General features: G+C 38.9%; 1 protein-coding gene and 1 pseudogene across 9 annotated transcripts in view; one reads left to right on the top strand and one right to left on the bottom strand.

The window, feature by feature from the left end:
* LOC149217328 (pentatricopeptide repeat-containing protein At1g08070, chloroplastic pseudogene) overlaps positions 1-20,822 on the bottom strand; it is a 113,435-nt pseudogene that overhangs the window by 55,142 nt on the left and 37,471 nt on the right. The window contains exons 2-5 of one of the 8 annotated variants that reach the window (XR_016251255.1): positions 15,495-15,548; positions 15,111-15,398; positions 14,638-15,000; positions 14,019-14,351 (exon numbers count right to left, since the gene is read on the bottom strand). The product of XR_016251255.1 is annotated as a pentatricopeptide repeat-containing protein At1g08070, chloroplastic pseudogene, transcript variant X3 (transcript). Of the gene's footprint in view, positions 1-14,018; positions 15,001-15,110; positions 15,399-15,494; positions 15,549-17,952; positions 18,113-18,710; positions 18,828-20,822 lie in introns of those variants that run through there. The other 7 variants (XR_016251256.1, XR_016251254.1, XR_016251259.1 and 4 more) reach the window with 7 other exon arrangements.
* Positions 8,840-9,307, top strand: LOC149217329 (uncharacterized). Its single transcript, XM_089390184.1, has one exon. The coding sequence runs from the start codon at positions 8,840-8,842 to the stop codon at positions 9,305-9,307; it is 468 nt and encodes a 155-aa protein (XP_089246310.1).

Genomic DNA, 20,822 nt, shown 5'->3' on the forward strand with positions numbered 1-20,822 from the left:
TTTGTTGAACGGAGCTCCAATGCCAAGTGTAAAAATCGAATTTTGGCAAGTGGACATCATTTTCTTCTTCCCTTATGTGCCAAATTTGAATTTTATGATAGAATAACGAGTGTATATGGGTGGTAACTCATGTGGGGACAATTTCCCATAAAAATCTCCACCAAATATTCTCCCAAATGTACATTAACTTCACAAATTCAAATTTCCAAGTAAGCATTTTTCTCCTTTAATGCCAGAATTTCGATTTTATTTGAGCACATGTTATTTCCTTGAATTTAGGAGTCCACATCACCTTGGGACTTCACTTTAACTCCCCCATAATTTTCCACCTCATTTCCACAACATTTAGCATGTGTGGATATTTATTTTTCTCCATTTATTTAATTTCTGGCTTAATTAAATGCCACAATTTCCACTAAACTTAGGAAATGTGGGTTTTGAGGGTCCAAAACACATTATTAACCCTTCAAAGTGTGTCATAGTAGAAATTTGAAGGTGAGAAATGTAATTTTTATTACTCATACCCCATACAGCTTCTCTAGGCTACACTTATTACAATTTAAATACAATTTTATTTGCAATTTTTGACTTGCAGGAAATCTAAAAAAATAAAAAAAAGACTACCTAGACCAAAAAAAATTCCACGAAACTTTTTGTGTGATCTAGTATGGTAATATACATCGATTCTAGACACTAAGATGTGTTAGGGGCTCAACCTTCAAACCATCACCCCAGCTTTGGGGTAAAAAATAAGTGAAAAACCCAGAAAATTATCTGTCTCTAAAAAAGAAGGGATAATTAACCAAATAAAAAAAACACTCTAAGGTGTACTCATTCGCTGATCGAGTCCCAACATCCTAGGTCTGTTACAGACTCAAAAACTCATCATTACTAGTATCACTTATTATAATTCCCCGAGGGTGTGGAATTTAGGTACAAGAAAGAGGATGAGAAGATAGAAGTAGAGTTAAAAAACTCTGTTCACTGATGATATCGGATGGTACAAGTGTCCTTTGGATCATCCTTGGGAATGGAGTCTTCATATAATCATCAGGTGCCACTCCAGTGGTCAACAGCTCCTCTTCGACCACTCCTATCTTGGATACGTATCTAATACCCAAAGAGTGTCGATCCATTTCCTTTCTTGGATTTTCTATCCTCGAGGAAATTACAGATGCTTATCCAATCCTCCATTCACCATTCTCCCTCCATGGCCTTCACTTAGACTTACGGTTGTTAATCCTGGTCAAGTGCACGACACATGAAGAGGAGAATACAAATGTGATGTCCATCATCACTCCCTCTCAACCAGAGACGAGATCCTCATTCCCTCTTGATTAGGGAATTGATCCTTGCTCTTTTTCATGTATTCAAGGAGACTCCTTTTACTCCCTCTCAAATATGAAGGAGATTCTTTCACTCCCTTTTAGTTGGGAAGTCATACAAGTTTCTTGTCTTTATAAGTGTATCAGCTACCTTTTCTTCATAATTGCATGGCTCCCACTTTCATTTGTATCTCATTATGTTGAGCTTCCTTCTTGGATATCATGGAGCCATCGTCTTCCTTCAATCCTGTGACAGGGTTCAAGCCATCAACTTTTCACATCACTTTCCTTTAGTTGTCATCAATGAAGGCATTATATCGAGCCTTCCAAAACATAGCTCCCTTTGAAAGTGATCTTTATGAACATCAGGTTATCCTCTTATACTACTACCTTTCAATCCCAAGGTGATGATGTGAACACCTTTACTTCATAATTGCCAAAATCAAATACTCAATTCATATGTTCTTTGAATTGAGTTCAGCACCCACAGTTGAACTTGCCTCAATTGTCATCATGTATTCCTGCAATGTCCTACCAGGTAGCAAAACAACATGTTAACCAGATAACCAATATCAAAGTATTAAGTATAAGACTTACCTTGTCATGATGGCCCTCTCATCAAAGCATCAGCTTTCTTGAGTTCTTCGAGATCAACATCCCTTCGCATGATCCATCTCCACATGAATCTTTCTTCATGCATTCATTTTAATTAGAGTGCCCATGGATTGAGTTTGATTACCAAGTTACAATATCTTCCTTTTAGGAGTTGTCATTATTAACTTCCTTTCTTTCTTTCGGAGAGCATACTTGATGTTGACCAATATTATCATGTTTATGCTATCTTATGCAAGAGCATTCACCAAACTTCTTCTTCTAGGCATCAAGTAACAACATGGAAGACTTGTCGAGCACATCAACTCTTCATAATTCTTAAATATGAAACCTTATCTTAAGGAAGAGTTTACTTAAAATATGCATACCTCCATATAACCATCTAGCCATCCTTCGAACGAGCTTGCTTTTTATACTTGTCAAAAATAGGTTTCTTTTCCCAAGAGAGAATCTCATTATGTCTTTGACCATCTGCATTCCTTCATCCTTTAAGAGTATTGTTTCCATACTAGATGGAATATATACCAGTCATAATGCTTCTTCCAAGAACCTTCCAAAGTGATGGTTCTTATAGGATCTTGATGATCCTTTTTTGCAAAACGACTACCCCTAACATGATGTTAGAAAATGCTTGGATGAACTATAATATGCAATATGATCCTAATCTTCTCATTCTTTGACAACTAGATAACTTTTCAAGCAACTTGATCATGTAGACTTGAATTCTATTATCACATGCTTCTATCTATGATGCCACGCTTTTACAAAAATCAAGACTACTTCTAGAGACTGCAACAAGGCATGCTACTCTACTTTCGACTTAATAAAAACAAAGACAAACTTCATAAATAACTTGACAAAGATGGAGCTTTCTTCAATAGTAAAGATCCTTGGGATCTTCTCCTTTTAGCTTCTTCTCAAGTTTTCCCTTTTCTTCATCTATGTGACCTTCACTTTTTTCCTTTCTTTTGTTATCTTTCTTGTTTGGACAATCACTCTTAAAGTGTCTATATTCACTGCATCCATAGCATTGAATCTTGGACATATCTGGCTTCTTCTTGGACTTTCCAAACTTCCATTTCTTCAACTTCTTGGTCCTTGCAACAAAAGCTTGAGATGTTTCATTTGATTCAATGTCATCCTTTGCCTTGATCCTGGATTCTTCCAAGGTACATTGAGCCCACAATTCATCAAAAGGTGTAGTATCCTTCTTTGAGCAGATTCTTGTTGCAAAACTGCTCCAATCATGTGGCAAAGCATTTAACATACAAATGGTTATTTCAGAGTCGGAAACAGTTTCCCCAAGCCCTTGCAATTGATCTCTTATTTGTGAGATTTTCCTTGATCCTGGATTCTTCCAAGATACATTGAGCCCACAATTCATCAAAAGGTGTAGTATCCTTCTTTGAGCAGATTCTTGTTGCAAAACTGCTCCAATTAGGTGGCAAAGCATTCAACACACAAATGGTTATTTAAGAGTCGGAAACAGTTTCCCAAGCCCTTGCAATTGATCTCTTATTTGTGAGATTTTCATTAGATAAGTGGCCATGTCTTCATCTTTTGATTTCCTTATTCTATATAGTTCATTCCTCAAGGAAATCTTTTGACCTTATGTACTTAATCATACATAGCCTTTGATGTCTTCAAATTAGCAACAAAGCGAACAAGATTATCTTTAATGAATTCAACAATGATCCTTTGTGCACTTACTTCTCCCTTCTTGTACTTTGTTAATTCTTGAGTCTTCTCTTTGTCAAGAACAGCTACTTCTCCAAGGACATACTCCATGACTTGATTTCTATTAGTGCGAAGTCAATCCTCTTCTTCCATGCTAGGAAGTTTGTTGATCCAATGAGCTTGTTGCTTTCCTTGCAAAATGTAGCCATGATATATGTAGATAGAACACAATATACTACTTGTCAACAAAGAGTCCTCCTTCTAGATGATATTTCCAACTATCTTGACGCTTTCAAGCCCTGCAAGGAGACTTTAGATATGCCCTAGAATGATGACTTCTAGGATGCATTCAACAACGGTGTCTTCAAAAAGCTTCAAGGAGTGAAAGATGATACCAAGATTCCTTGATACTTCCTCTTCTTCAAGATGAATGAGGGCTTCATGATGAGCTCCTCTTCAACAAAAGCTTGTTGCAGTAACACTCCTTCAAGATCAATAGGTCTTCTTCTTCTTTCCTTGTGTCTTTTAGCAAATAATTCCCCTTGACAAGCAAACCCATCAAGATAATCTTCCAGCTGCCTTTTCTTGTTCACCTTAGCTCTGATTTCGTGTTGGAGAATGCAGTAGGGTAGCTATTAATTCAAATTCTCCTTAACCTTAATAATTGTTTGTCAACTTTATTTATCTTCTTGTGTTTCTTTATTAGATCTTTTCATCAAACAATTATCAAGAGCAAAAACAATAAAGACAATGGACACAAGATATAGCCTCCAAGCCAGGGCAAAACCCCTCCAAGGGGAAAACCCAGAAACAATCTCTTCTCTTCTTATAGAATCTGCTACAAATGGAAAAACCAAGACCCAAACCCTAGACCAAGTCCTCCTCCAAGCACCAAGTCAACCCTCAAAAAGCCCTTACAGTTAGGTCCAAGATCAACCAAATCAATGAGCCCAGCTTCGACCTGCAACTTCGGCCCATAGTAGGTGCAGAAACCCTAATTCTGGCACATGTGAATTCCTCAAGAAGTCTTCCTTCAAACAAGCCAAGGTCTCCAAGGTAAAACTAGAGAATTCAACCCTCTTGCAACTTGGATCTGTAATCCGACCTCCTGTAATTCAGACCTGCAATTTTCAGCCTTCCTTGAAGCTACAGAAACCCTAATCTTTGCACATGTGAGAGAAAAAAACCCAAAACCAAACTTTCTTTCTTCTTCTTGAATTCTCCTTGCTTCCTTGGCCTTTGCTCTCGCTTCTTTTGTTTTCCCAACTACAAATCGAACTTCTTCTTGAGAGAGATCGAATTGGTGCCAAATGAGGTCGATGTTGCTTCTATTTATACACATCTGAGGAGTTCAAATACCCTCCTTTAGGCCAACTTGTCACTTCCTGAGCCAACACGTGCTTGGAGGTTTCTAGGACTTTGTAGACTGAAAATAAATATTTTTTGCATGTTACATCTTGCCCGATAGGACTTATACAATTAATTTGACTCAAGAAAAATATTCTTGAGTCAATGAAAATTATTCTTTTGACGTGACAAACCCTAGAAGCATGAAGAACATGCTTAACCTAGATGACCATCAAAATGGAGCATGAAACCAATGCTCAAAATAATATTTTTCTTTCTTCTTTTTCTTGTAACATAAGATATACATAATGATTTGAGTACATTGACAATTATAAAGACCGAAACTAGTTACATTTTCCAACACCCTTATCTGAGAGGGGTGTGATTGTTAGCTACATTGAGGTCTTAAAGGCCTGCCAAGTTTAGCAGAGGTAGAGTACATGGCAGCAAGTATGGCGAGTTGTGAAGGCTTCGCAAGATGCTTGCGGCATTATTTGATCTATAGATGGGTCCAACGATGATCCACTATGATAATCATAGTTGCATTAAGCTCTCTGAAAAACCTGTGTTTCATAATCGGTCCAAGCATATCGATATCAGATATCACTTCATCAAAGACAGCGTCAAAGGGGTATTGTGAGATTGCAATACATTTCTACAGAGGAGCAAGTGGTAGATGTTCTCACTAAGCCTCTAGTGAAAGAAAAGTTTGTGAAGTACCAGGATAAGCTCGGGGTGGTGGAGAATCCCTTCCTTGCTAAGAGGGAGAGTTGAAGTGAGTGGAAGCTTCGAAAGGTCTTCTGCATAAGCTTGGTGTCTTAGCATGTAGAAGACATTATTTGCCTCTTCTGGTGATTAATGTCTTATTTCCTAATTCTAACTTAGGAAAAGTACAACAATTAAACTCAATTAATTATTGTAGACTACTGAGTTATTCTAAGGATAAATAATTTAATTATTTAAGTGACTTAGAAATAATCACAATTGTTGATCTCCAAGATGTTTCTAGAAGGAATATTAGGGTTAGGGATTTGGACTCAATGCATATTATAAAGGAAGCCTAGCGAGGAATTAAAGACACAACATGAAGAGCACAAGTTGTGTGAGCAAGTCAACATTTAGAGGACGCAGTTTTCTTTAAGTGTGAGTGGCTCAATGGACTAGTGCGCAGAGAAGGAGTGCAAGCAGATTTGAGCGAATCCAGGAGGGTCGAGTAGGAGGAGATTGCAAGGTCAAGTTGCCCCAGGGAGATTGTATTTATCTAGAGGAGGCCAAATAGTTGGAGGTATAAGTTTTCCCCAGTGTGCATCAGTAGCATGCAAGGAGGGCGCATGTCGAGTTGGTAACAATCTTGGTGGGTCGAGTTCTTCAAGCCAATTTCATCTGGAGGCTAATTTCCTCGAGGTCGAATCATCTTGGGCCGAATTCATTCTCAAGGAGCATTTTGTATTTCTCCTTGTATCTTTCTGAGTCGAAAACCCAGATTTTCCAGGTAACGAAATGACAGAGAATTGTTGTTGGTGAATTTATTTTGCAATGTGTGATTGATCTCTCTGGTTTAGTTCTGCTACATATGTTTAATTCTAGAAGTTAAAAGTACAAGTGATTTTATTTTTCAGTGATTGAGTTATTATTTGGGTAAATAAATAATAAACTGGAGATAAACTAAATTGCAGTGAAAAAATAAATTGGCTATTATTAGAAATTTAATAGTTTCAATAAAAGTTGAAGCAGTCAATGCAAAATTTGATTACAACCTTTTGTTGAGAAATAGTTGGATTTATGTTATGCAAGTTGTGGTTTCCACACTCTTAAGTCCTTTGCTTTCCTCAGGAATAGAAGATCGTAACAATTTACCAGTTGAATTATTGTCGCAATGATCTAGCTACATCTTCAGAATATATGGTCCCTTTAGTTAATAAATCTTGAAAGGCCACAAAAAGTTTGGGAGTTGGAATGTATCAATCACTTATGGAAATTTTTAATTTCTCACCTTCAATTGCTTACATAAATACCATCTCTACTAGCTCTGCTATGTCAATGACCTCAATCCCTTCTTTAACTTGTTATTTTTCGAATGACTTACTTTGCAAGTTCGTGGGTGTTACCTTCTTCTTCTGCTTCGATAGAGGAGAGCAAGCATGTAGGGATGGCCATGCCTTTTTCTGCAATCAAGATTGTTTATCAAGCTATTGTAAATTCCACTACAAACACCAACCCAACTCCTCTTCACGTAGAAGATTTGGATCACCTTACTAGACTCTTATGGGCTACCAATTCTTCCCTCTCGATCGATTGTTGAAGTGAGAAGGAGGCAGAGTTGTTGGGGAGGCTAATTTGTCGAGGCCGAGTTGTGAGTGTGCAAAGGCTGAAAGAGAGCTACGTGCAAAGGCCGAATTTCTAGTTTGAGGTGGGCCGATTTTCTTCACGCCCAATTTATTTAGAGGGAGATCTCCAGTTGGTCAATTTTCCTTGGGTCGAATTATTCCAATGTGGTTGAATTGCAGGTTTAAGTCATTGTATTTTTCTTTCTAAATTCTGTGGGTTGGAACCCTAATTTTCCAAATTAATAAATGAAGAAGAATTGTTGTGGGTGAATTATTTCTACTGCAATGTGTGATTGATCTCTCTGATTTATTTCCGCTACATATATTTCTAGATGTTAAAATACCAGTGATTTTATTTTTCGGTAATTTAGGATTTATTTTGTTAATTAAATAAATTGTTGGGAATAAATAATTACCGTGAGAAAATAAATCTAGGCTAGTATTAGGAGATTTAACATGGTATCAAAGCTTTCTAGATAACTCTAAGAGAGAGATCTGAAATCACTAGGGTTTGTAGCAGCGAGTTTCTCTTTTTTACAGCAACAAAATTATTTTTTTAATTTTGCAGTTGGATTTTGTGATCATGGTCGATTTGTGAAGATGGCATCACTAAATAGTTTGCGATATGAAGACAAGTTGGATGGAGATACTAAATTCGGTCCATGGAAGGAGAGAATTACCATGATTCTGAAAATGAATGGTTTGTGTGATCTTGTGAACACAAATATTTAGGTTCCTTCAAATCCAAACCTTGCAACGAAGAAAAATCTCAAAGATATGAAAGCAAGGTGTATAATTTTGGATGGTGTGAGGGATCACATAATTCCTCACATATCACAGAAGGACATCGGACGTCTGTTGTGGGTAGATCTAACCAGTCTTTATCTGAACAAAAATGGAAACAAGAAAATGGTGCTATGGAAGAAATTAAATAACTTCAGGATGAACAGATCTCAAATCGTAGCATCTTACCTCGAGAGGATCCAACAGGCCCGTGATGACCTTGAAGTTGTTGGGAAAATTGTGATTGATTTGGAGCTAGTAAAAGTTGCTCTCAAGGGTTGTGTTAAGCATTGGACGACCTTTGTGTATGGGATCCTTGGTAAACAACAACTTCTTGATTAGAGTTGGTTGTGGGATGACTTTATCCAGAAGGCGATATGGTAGAGCTCATTGACCAGAAGACAGCAAAATTGTATTGAGGAGAAAGATGAATTTTCTCTTGCTACACAAGTGAAAAAAGGCAAACGGAAGGCCAAACAAAACCAGGGTGGAGGAGGACCTTCACAAAATAAAAAGGAGAAGGACATGAGCAAAGTCAAGTGCTCTACATGTCATAAGTTCGGGCATTTTGCTAGTTAGTGTCCAAACAAGAAAGGCAAGGGAATGACAGCGACGACAGCCATTGCACAGAAGTATGAAATAGTTGAGAAGTTTGAGAAAAACTTTGTCGTGGTGTCATGCCTTTCTGGAACCGTCACGAGAGGAGTCTAGTCTCAGGATAGTATAGCATCTCGTCACATGACAAGATCTTGAGACGTCTTCACCAACATGACCAGGGAGCTTAGGGATATACATGTAGAGCTTGGTGATAAGGACAAGTATGCAATAGAAGGCACTGGCAGTATTGAGTTTCAGATGGACTCAAGTGGTATCATGGAGGTGAATGAAGTATTGTACATATCGGGTCTAGAGAAGAATCTCCTTTCAGTTTCAGCCATAGAAGACAAAGGACTAGAAGTCAGCTTTATTGGAGGTGAAGTGGTTGTTGGGCCGAAAGGAACTAATCCCAACAAGAAGCGAGTAATTGGGAGAAGGGAGAAGGATCTCTATCTATTGAGAGGACAGTCGGTGAAGGCTCTCATACATGAGAGTGACAGCCAAAGTGAGATATGGCATGGGAGGATGGGACACGTACACTACGGAGCTCTCCCTATGTTACAGAGAATAGTTACAAGTTTTCCAGAGATCAGGGTGGAGCGGGTTGGATTGTATAAAGGGTGTGCGCTTGGCAAGTAGGGCAAGGTTGTGTGTCCTCATAGCAAAACTAGGTCCAAGGGAGTGCTAGACTTGGTGCACTCAAACATTTATGGTGTTATGTACATGACGTCAATCACAGGGTATTCGTACTTTGCGACATTCATAAATGACTCTTCCAGAATAAACTAGGATATATTTCCTAAAGACCAAGGATGAGGTCTTTAATCAGTTTCAAGTGTTCAAAGCTCTTGTGGAGAACCAGACTGGGAAGAAGATAAAGGTGTTTAGATTAGATAACGGGGGCGAGTAAACCTCCAACGAGTTTCAGGATTTTTATAGGGAAACAGGGATTAAGAAAGAGTTCACTATACCTTAAAACCCCAAGCAGAATGGGGTTTTCCAGAGGAATGATGGGGCCATAATGGAGGCAAGCAAGGGCAATGATTTATGATCAAGGATTGCCTATGTTTTTGTGGGCAAAGGCCTACAATACAGTTGTATATGTGCAAAAAGAGTCTTAACAGGATATTAGAGGACGCGACTCCTAAGGAAATGTTTAAGGGAATGAAACCAGATGTGAGCCATTTGCGCATCTTCAATAGTCCAGTCTATGCCCATGTTCCCATGGAGAAGAGGACTAAGTTGGAGCCCTTATTAGAAAGGGGCATATTTGTGGGCTACAATAAGGTCTCAAAGGCCCTACCAAGTCTACATTCCAGGACAAAGGAAAGTTATTTTAATTCGGGACATCAGATTTGATGTGGGCAGGACCCTTAGGAGGTCTCGTGAGAAAGAGTCAATATGGGTAGAGGATTAGGAGCGAGAAGTCCTAAGGCTGAACAAGGACTAGCAGCACCAGCAATAGGGACACAGTCTATAAATATGGAGGATGAGCAAGATATTCCTTCGAGCTCTACCAGGAGGAGGTGAAGATGGGTCGAACAGACCTTGAGGGATGTTGAGGAGCGTGTGGAAGCTCCTAGTAGCACCTTTAGACCGAGCAGACCATCTACAAGATTTTCCTATTATTTGGCATTGTCAAGCAAATCAACGAGATTGAGCCTTCCACTTTTGAGGAGGTTGCAGATGAGCAAGTCTAAAGGAATGCCATGGTGGAGTAGTATAGCTCCATCATGAGGAATGATGTATTGGTTGAGACTGGATAGAAAGTTTGTGGTCATTTCTTGATGGATCTACAAGATCAAGCATGCAACTGATGGCAGGGTTGAGAAGTACAAAGCGAGCTTTGTGGAGAGAGGTTTCTCCCAGCAGGAGGGAGTGGATTATGAGGAGACATTCGCACCTGTCGCCAAATATGCATTAATTAGAGCAGTTATGTCCATTGCTTCAGAGATGGGGTGGAGGATACATCAGATGGATGTGAAGGTTGCTTTCCTCAACGGGTGATTGATGAGGAAGTGCATATTGAGCAGCCTCAAGGCTTTGAGGTGCATGGGAGAGAGTCTCATGTATGCAAGTTGAAGTCCCATTATGGGCTAAAGCAGACTCCACGAGCATGGTATGCCAGGGATTAATGGATATCTTCTTGGTTTGGGCTTCACCAAGAGTGAGGCCAACTCCAACTTGTACTATGTACTTGTTAAGGGAGAGTTGCTCATCTTGGTACTTTATGTGGACGATCTCTTCTTGACAAGATCAGAGAAGCTCATAGGGATAGGTAAGGAAGATCTTGCTTCAGAGTTCAAGATGAAAGACATCGGCTTGATGCACTACTTTTCGGGATTGAAGGTGTGGCAACAATTAGGAGTCCTTGAACAAGGAAAGTATGCATTCAGATCTTGAGGAGGTTTGGGATGGAGGATTACAGGCCTGTGACTACACTGATTATCACTAACTTGAAGAAGCTAAGTGTTCCTGAAGGTGAGTTGGTGAATCCCTCACTATACAGGAAACTAATAGGTTCCTTGATGTATCTGGTCAACACCATGCCGAAGATATGATTTTCCATGAACACACTAAGCCAATTCATGGTAGAGCCGAGACAGGTTCATGGGGTACAACGAAGCATGTGTTGAGGTAACTGTGAGGTACGGTAGACTTTGGACTAAGATGTTAGAATTGGAGGAGTGGAGTTGCAGGGGTACATAAATTCTGATTAAGCAAGGAGCGTTGTGGACAGAAAATCCACATCTAGATGTAGCTTCAGCTTGGGATCAGCCATGATCTCGTGGTACAGCAAAAAGCAGCAATCAATGGCACTTAGTTCAGCAAGGGTTGATTACATGGCAACGAGTGTGGTGAACTGTGAGGCAATGTGGCTTGACAAGATGCTTGCGGGACTATTGGATCTAGAGATGGGGTTAAGGGTGATTCATTGTGATAATTATAATTGCATTAATCTCTATGAGAATCTCGTGTTTCATGATCGATCCAAACACATCGAGAGCAGATATCACTTCATCAAAGACATGGTCCAGAGAGGTATTGTGAGATACAATACATTTCCACTGAGAAGCAGGTGGCAACTATTCTCACTAAACCTCTAATGAGTTTGTGAAGTACTGAGATAAGCCAAGGTGATTGAGAATCCCTTGCTTGCTAGGAGGGAGTGTTGAAGCTTGTGGTAGCTTTGGAAGTTCTTCTGCATAGATTTGGTGTCATAGCATGTGGAAGATGAGTTATTGCCTCTTTATGTGCTTACTTGTTGGAGTAAGTGATTTATGTCTTCCTTCCTAAGTCTAACTTAGGAAAAGTACAATAAGTAAAGTCAATTTTCTAAGGATAAATAATTTAATTACTTAAATGACATATAAATAATCTCAACCATTGATCTCCAAGATCTTCTATAAGGGAGAATAGGGTTAGGGATTTGGGCTTAATCAAAATTATAAAAAAAAGCCTAGCGAAGAGGTGAAGACAGAAGAAAACAAGAGAGAGAGGCAGCTACAACATTTTCGGGAAAGCGATTTTCTCAAGGACAGAGTGAATTCTCTAGAGCGTGAGGCTCAATTCGAGTAAAGAGAAGGAAGAAGAATACAGGGATAATTTCAGGGTGTTACCAGGAGATCGATTTGTTGGGAGTTGGCAAGGCCAAATTGCTGAAGTGAGGAGGCGCAATTGTTGGGGAGGTTGATTTGCAGAGGCAAGTTGTGAGTGCGCAAAGGCCTAGTGAGAGCTAGGCCCAGAGGTTGATTTTCTAGTGAGAGGTGTGTCGATTTTCTTTAGGCCAAATTTCTCTAAGGTCGATTTCTAGTTGGTTGATTTTCCTTGCGCTGAATTATTCCAGTGGAGTCGAATTGCAAATTCCAGCCACTGTACTTTTCTTTGCAAATTCTTTGTAGGTTGAAACCTTGATTTTTGAAATTAATAAATGACTGAGAATTGCTGTGGGTGAACTATTTCTATTGCAATGTGTGATTGATCTCTCTGATATATTTCCGTTGCATATATTCTAGATGTTAAAATACAAGTGATTTTATTTTTCGGTAATTCCAGATTTATTTTGTTAATTACCTAAATTGTTGGGAATAAATAATTGTTGAGATAAAATAAATTTGGACAGCATTAGGAGATTTAACACTTATAGCCCTGTAAGGGCATGTGGGTGTGTGTTACCTTGTGAAAGTGACTATTGATCCCCATTGGTGTGGATGGTCACGACTATTCTTGGCATTGTTTGTGTCATGGTATGTCTGCCTCTATGGCATTGTTGACTTCCCCTTGCTAGGCGGTAACTCCCTGGCTTGATGGATATTCTTATATCCTGGGATGGTGTGAGGGTATCATGGAATAAGAACTCCTAGGAATCATGGTTTAAAGCAGCACTTGTGTCAATAATGCCTTGTAAGGGTGATCACCATATTTACTTTTCCCCAACATCATCCCATCGATCCCGGTGCACCCCCTACCGCACATCTGTCATGTATCTTATGTATTTCGCACTCCCCTTTGGCCTTGGCCTTGCATCCCCATAGTCACAGTTTCCAATGCATTTGCATCTCCTAAGGCATCATGCTATAGGTTTTGAGGCACAAAAGGTGTCCATTTGATTCTCTATGCCTAGATGAACCACTTGTCTTTAGGTGGGATGTAACTATGACTGGATCCTAGATTAGCTAAATGGAGATAGCTGTTTAGCAGTATTAACATCAACTTCCACCACAAAAGCTTGAGCTCTGCATGTCGATCTTTCAATGTAGCATATACTTTTGGAGCATTCCTTACCACAATGTTCAATGTTGCAGCCTCTTGTATGTGGTAAGTAGGCTTAATAGTTTCTTGCCTATGAGGGTAGTCCTTGAGAAGATGTCCTCCTCCACATTGCCAACACCTCATAGAGAAGGCTTCCCTGGATTCCACACCACCAACTTCGTTGGTTTAACTCCACTTTGAGTTGGAAATTTTGTTGGAAGCTACTTCATTTTGGGTAATTTGACTTAAAACCTTTTTATTGATTCTTATGTTGTAAAGGATTAAATCCTTACTTCCTTTGATCAAACTTCTGCTTTTTCTTTTCCTTACACATCCTATTGAATTCTAGTTTATACTTGCTTTGTTTATAATAGTATTTTGTAATGTTCCTTCTTTTAAATTTCTCAAAATGGCCTCTAAGTTTTCTCAGTTTTAACAAAATCGCTCAATTAGGCATTTTGTCATACGTGTGCATACGGTTATAGGTGGTTTTCATAGTTTCTTGATATAAATGACAGTCAATGTAATGGTTAACTCATGGAAACACTTTAGAATACTTATGTCATTATCACAATAATCTTCAACAAGGGAATATGAGTGATTTGAATTATTTAATCACACTGTAATAACCTAGATTTACATTAAAGTTTTCATACATACATAGACTAATAAATCATGCTCAGAAATGGAAGCTTGTATAAGAGGAATAATGCAAACTCAGTACAAATTTTCAGCCTCTGTGATTCTGCTACAGCAGTGATGAAAACAAGGAATTCACGTGTCTTTTGTCCTCTGAATTCATTCTCTGCTACAGCCACGCAGTTACTACTGGAGCTGTCTCAAGATATGATAAACTTGTACTCCTTTCAGCTGTAATACACACCCCTCTGCCAAGAAAAACCATGACCTCTGCTCACAATGTTCCCACAAGCTGATGACAGTCGAGAAATTCGTTTTAGGACAAATATGGGATGCTCTCTACGCACTTCGGCCCTCTCAAATAGATGCTACAGCAGTATATTATAGACATGAACAGCAGTATATTATTGATTATAATTTTTTCATATCAGTCCATTTTCCCACTTCAGTACAACAAAGGGTATCTTCAGCAGTACTACCCAGGAAATGACTTGGAAATTGCACACAGTTCAGGTATGTATCTCCAGCAAAACAAGTCTAGGAACAGTCAGGAACTCACTCTCCTTTCAGATTCTTACCAAGCAGATTTTATCCATAGAAGTGATGGAAATCCAACAATAGGAATGGAGTTTGTCCCTTGTTTAAAAATGAACTCGGTCACTTGAAAAATCAGAATTTTAGAGCATGCTCCAAACTGATGACAAGACTAAACCCAATACACAGAAATAATTTGGCCTCCATGAATGCAAGGTGTTACAGGGTTACAAAATTCGGCCCGTATAAAAATATTCAATTCTGGACTAGACGACAGTCAACACAAATGCATTCGGCCCTCTTTTCTTTTTATCCCAGGGCACAATTAGATCTGAAAATTGCAGTGCAAGATCTCCTTTCAAGATATCCTTGCAAACTCCCAAGCTATACATCTTGCGCGGACTGTCCTGCAATAACAGATATAATTTTCACAGTTAGTCCCTCTTCTCAAGCCTTTTGGCACAGTGGAAACTAAAAATCGAGAGCTACAATACAATGCTGAAAAATCTGCCAAAACCTGAAGATATCAAGGAGAAGAATTGGAGGCAGTATAAAGGAAGCTAAGCCTGCAATTCTGTGATGTTGGAGCAACAGTTGAGCAAAGGCTCTTACTGCAATTACATCTGTCAATTCATGGAATGAAAAATCGTTGTCTCATGTAATAACATCAGGCAATTCATGGAATGGTTAGCAGTAACCTCATCCAATTTAGTCAACAGTGCCATTCAGTCCTCATCCAACAATATCAATTGACTCGTTCAATAACTTGCAGTAGACTTACTGAGTGATACTGATTAACCAACTCCTGCAGATAAAATACATGCCAATTTGTTAAATGATATAAATTTAATATTAATGTAACAATGTTCAATAGTGGCCAATTTTGGCCAATGGGACATACCAAGTATGCTGATATAAGTTAACATTGGCAGTGCTAAACGCATATCCACAGTGACTGCAAAAGAACAAAAATAAATGTACATCAGGGACGTTAAAAGCTGTTAAATTTAAATAACAATGGTATGTTCTATGCTTAGCACAATTTACTTCAATGTTCCTTTAGCAGCCCAATGCCAATTTCCAATTATTTCTAGTGGCAATCACATTGACAGTAAATGCAGATAGAACATAAAACGCATATCCGCAATGATTGCAAAAGAACAAAAATAAAAGTCTACATCAGGGACGTTAAAAGCTGTTAAATTTAGATAACAATGGTATGTTCTATGCTTAGCACAATTTACTTCAATGTTCCTTTAGCAGCCCAATGACAATTTCCAATTATTTATAGTGGCAATCACATTGACAGTAAATGCAGATAGAACATAAAAAAAACATATGCAGAAGATAAGCCAAGACAAGAGGACACAAGATTTGGCAGATGCCAGGGAAAAAAACCCCAATGTGGAGAAAATCTTTTGATCAAATCTTCTAATTATTATTCAATAGTTCAGCAGAGAGAAAGAGTACAAAAATCAAATTCACTTGCCCAATACACAGTTAAACCAGCCCTGTTAAATTCTGCAGTCAACTGCAGTCAATTTCAGCCCTAAACAGAAAGTCAATGCTGGTCAAAACAGCAGCAAAACTTCACCAATGCAGCTCGGTCTTCCTTGATCAAACTCAGCCTGAACAGCTCGGTCAAATGAGAGAATCTGCTGTGATTTTCTGCAGTCAAAACAGAAGTCAACCTGAAGTCAACACTGGTCAACATGCCCAGGAAACCTCGATTTCTGTGCCCAAAAATGCGGCTTAAGGAGATCGAAATTCTGCCACAGAAAACACAGTCAAACTTGGTCAATAGCCCTCTAGTCAATGCTGGTCAACACTGTCCTGAAACTCTGAAATTTTGGCCTGTCCAGAAATTCATCCTTCATCCACACATGTGAGAGAGAGAGATGATCTCCAAGCTGTACGAACCAATCTGATTAGGAGAGAGAAGAAATGATGAGTGAGTGATGTCCAAATGAGGAGAGAGGTCACTCCTATTTATACAATTCGTTGAGGGTGAAATGACACATTTCTTGGGCGTCTTGAGCCTACATTAAGCTGAAGCCAACCTTGACAATTTGTGCATGAGAGAGAATAAACTCAAAATTCCACTTCTGCTTGTCAGAATGAGATGTATCAAACTTGGAACTCTCGAAAAGAGGAATCCAATGCAATAATCATCTCCATCATATGAGCTGTCCCAAGGTGGAATTTGGCCCTAGTTGCCAATTTTAACAAAAGCGAAGCAGAAAGAGAACATGATCAAAATAAGTCTCTATAAGAGATAGAATGAGACCCAACAAAGCCTAAAGTAAGGAAGGGCAAGAATCAAAATAAGGGTGCCAATGTAGATGCCCAAGGCCAGAAAATTTGTTACCAGACAACTCTCATAGCCACTAAAGTGAAAGAAAATTTAATGTCGAGATTAATATTCGCAACTAATTGGGCACTCTGGATTCCATGCTGTCAAGTTCTAACCAACCTTGTAGTGGATACTCATAGAGAAACAAGTTTCCTGAAGAACGGGCTACAAAGAATCCACATGAGCCAATACCGAGCAGTGGGTGAGCAGCAAGAGGAAATTGGGGTGACCAGGGAAAGAACTCAAAAATATAACCCAACCATGGAAGATAATGTGATGTAGCTAAGGAAGTTTAATGTTACCAACACCAAAGCAAAGATTAAACTGCCTAGAACTGGGGTTTAGGAGATCCAAAGCATAATGATAAAACAAGCAAATATGCTTACTAGATGATTGCATGCATGTCTATGTGACAAATCATGACATTTTGTAGGTATTCCAAGGTATAATAATATAGTTATTGGTACCATAGATTCTCTTCTTTCAATTACAAATCCTATGCTTTTATCACAACCCCACTACTTCAGGATCCACCTATAACCAAATACAGTCTATTTGAAGAGGAAGCCAAGCAGGAAATCAAACTCAATGAGAAGAATATGGATGTGGAAAAGCTCAAAATTGGCTTTGGCAATTAGAAGTGTACTTTGCATGCTATGGCTTCACCAATCCTCTGTAGTTTTCAATTGCCTGTTTATTAAAGTTGGCATGCCATGCATTATAACAGTGGGAAAACATTTGCCAAATACAAAGGCAACAAGGGATACCTCCCATCATCAATCAGGATGTATACAAGCAGATTACAAGAAATAAATTTTATCTGGCACAATACAAGCATGAACTGATTATCCAGTGGTAATCTCCAGCAAAAGCAATGGCAGAAGGTAAACAATTCTGCTACTGGGGTCCAGAAATATAAAATTCTGTTGCAAATTTTTGAAGAATAAAATATGGTGTTGGAAGTACATTGGAGGATAAATAGTTATATATAGAACTCTTGACTAACCTTAGATAACTCTTTTCGACATTCAAACTCTTGAAACAGCTTTCACAAAACCCATGTACGTGGAAGCTAGGGAAAAAAATGTGCATATTTCATCCCCTTTTGCTGGAAATCCATAGAGTATTAGAGATCAGTTGGACCCTCGCCATCCAAAAAGAACTACCTTCAAGAGAAGCAGAACAGAGATTAGCCCCATGCCACTCAAGAGTTAAAAGCCTAAGGTTTTGAGGACTGTTGTTGCAAAATCTAGCAATTCCACTGAGAGGACTCACGGGTCAAGGGCCAAACCCTATGGCAACAATGAGGAAGAGTTTCCACTGTCAACTCAGCAACCTTCCTCCTGCTGCTTAGTGGAATTTCACACAAGGGAGGCTTCCCTATATTCATCTATAAGGGTATTATGATTAGAAGGCTTAAGATGATACATGTGGCCTAGGGAAAGATACTTTAAAGCTAAAAATACAAAGGCAACAAGGGATACCTCCCATCATCAATCAGGATGTATACAAGCAGATTACAAGAAATAAATTTTTCTGGCACAATACAAGCATGAACTGATTATCCAGTGGTAATCTCCAGCAAAAGCAATGGCAGAAGGTAAACAATTCTGCTACTGGGGTCCAGAAACATAAAATTCTGTTGCAAATTTTTGAAGAATAAAATATGGTGTTGGAAGTACATTGGAGGATAAATAGTTATATATAGAACTCTTGACTAACCTTAGATAACTCTTTTCAACATTCAAACTCTTGAAACAGCTTTCACAAAACCCATGTACGTGAAGCTAGGGAAAAAAATGTACATATTTCATCCCCTTTTGCTGGAAATCCATAGAGTATTCGAGATCAGTTGGACCCTCGCCATCCAAAAGGAACTACCTTCAAGAGAAGCAGAAACAAAGATTAGCCCCATGCCACTCAAGAGTTAAAAGCCTAAGGTTTTGAGGACTGTTGTTGCAAAATCTAGCAATTCAACTGAGAGGACTCACAGGTCAAGGGCCAAACCCTATGGCAACAATGAGGAAGGGTTTCCACTGTCACCTCAGCAACCTTCCTCCTGCTGCTTAGTGGAATTTCACACAAGGGAGGCTTCCCTATATTCATCTATAAGGGTATTATGATTAGAAGGCTTAAGATGATACATGTGGCCTAGGGAAAGATACTTTAAAGCTAAAAATAGACTCAAGTCTTCTTTATAAAGGAACAAGAATTCTAACCCCAAACTAGCGAAGGACTACTACAAGTTAGGGTTTATTGATAGGCAACGACAAGTAGTATCTAGATATGCAGAAGTCAAAGAAATGATTCCCTCAATAATGTAAGTCAACAAAGGGATACGGGTACCCTCAGATAGGCTTCAAGTTGAAGCTTGGCTAAGGACTAGGGCTTCAATCATTGTCCAACTATTGCACTTCTCTAGGTCCAAAACTTTGAGGGCATCAATCAAACCATGTACAGTTGTTTGATATCAATGCCCACACAAGCCAAGAACTTTGCTCAAAACATCTCTAACAAAAAACTAGCAGCAGCATATGCAACACTGACAAACCCTAGCTCATCTACAACTCTGCCCAACAACAATAGACACATAGGCAGCCCTAATCCTGAACTCTAAATGTTTATCAACGACAACACATTTGTATCAAGCTTAACTGATCACAAAACCGTTCATTAGCACATCCCTGCCATTAGCATTAGCTACAGTAAAGGACCAATAATATATTTCACATAAATGCACAAATTGCAGGTAGATCCAATAATCAGCATTTAGGGCACACACACACTTCATCTTCCTGGGCATCATAATGTTTTCAACTATCTCACATCATTGTTATATACTTCAATGTGTTCTTAACTCAAAGGTGAACAACATGATCTTAGCAATGGCAAGTACTTGAATTCAGTTCGATCCTGCAGAGAAATTCCTATTTCAAAGTCAAATGCAGGCTTTGCATGAAATCCTGAGTAATATTTGATCCTGCAAAAGAATAAACTTCAAAATGACCAGACATTAAGGGAAACATTGATGGAATGTTGAGGCCTAAAGCGATAAGGTTGATTCATTTCTCCAATCTACACTTCTCTATGATAAAGGAATAAAGAACCGAAAGAGAGGCTCTAAGCACACAGCTGCGGAAGGCTCCGGCTACCTGAAAAGAATAATAACAATAAATAGATGCCTGAACAAATCTGCCTAGGGTTGAAACTTAAACTGTATTAATGAGAACGTTAATGTCGATCTAATAAAACTTGAAATCCAACCCCGTTGTTAAAGAATCAAACATCCAATCTTCAAACCAAGCGAGGCAAATCAAGCAAGGGTACTAAACCGAGAGATCCACTCTCCTTTCTTCTTTTCTACGTCAACAAGTGCAACACCCTGGTTTGTAACAATAATAGCTCTGGCCCAATCAACAATGTTGTCAACATTTCCAAAGCCGCAACTAGCATGTTAGGAATGGATGCCACATTTTCTTTGGTCACCAAATGAGGATTAACCTCTAAAACATATCAACTTAGTTTGGCAAAAGAAACCTTCTGAAGTTTCTACTTGCACACACCTTGTTGCACACTGATACTCTTTGATCACACACACACCCTAGATCATGAGTTATGACTACACACCTTGATCCATCAAATTAAATGAAGCGTAGATCAAACCATATTGATTAGAACCCATCTACTTGAATTATCTGATCGCTCCACTTTATACGTATCACCAATAGTCACAAGCACACTTCATCACTCAAGTTCGAGCTACAATATTGATCATTGAATCGATTTCAAGCTTATTGTACGTGGATCATCATTATGCAAAGCCGATCGCACCAGACCTCACTTTTGTTGTTTTTCCACGACCTTGGTGTCTAGGAT

The sequence above is a fragment of the Pinus tabuliformis genome, chromosome 1_1 (assembly GCF_031772625.1).
Source record: "Pinus tabuliformis cultivar Carrire ecotype Pingquan chromosome 1_1, CPIR1, whole genome shotgun sequence".
NCBI lineage: Eukaryota > Viridiplantae > Streptophyta > Pinopsida > Pinales > Pinaceae > Pinus > Pinus tabuliformis.

Bases quoted from the DNA above. Each gene is read 5' to 3' on its own strand.
- LOC149217329 (XM_089390184.1), top strand. From the start codon at position 8,840: ATGACCAGGGAGCTTAGGGATATACATGTAGAGCTTGGTGATAAGGAC.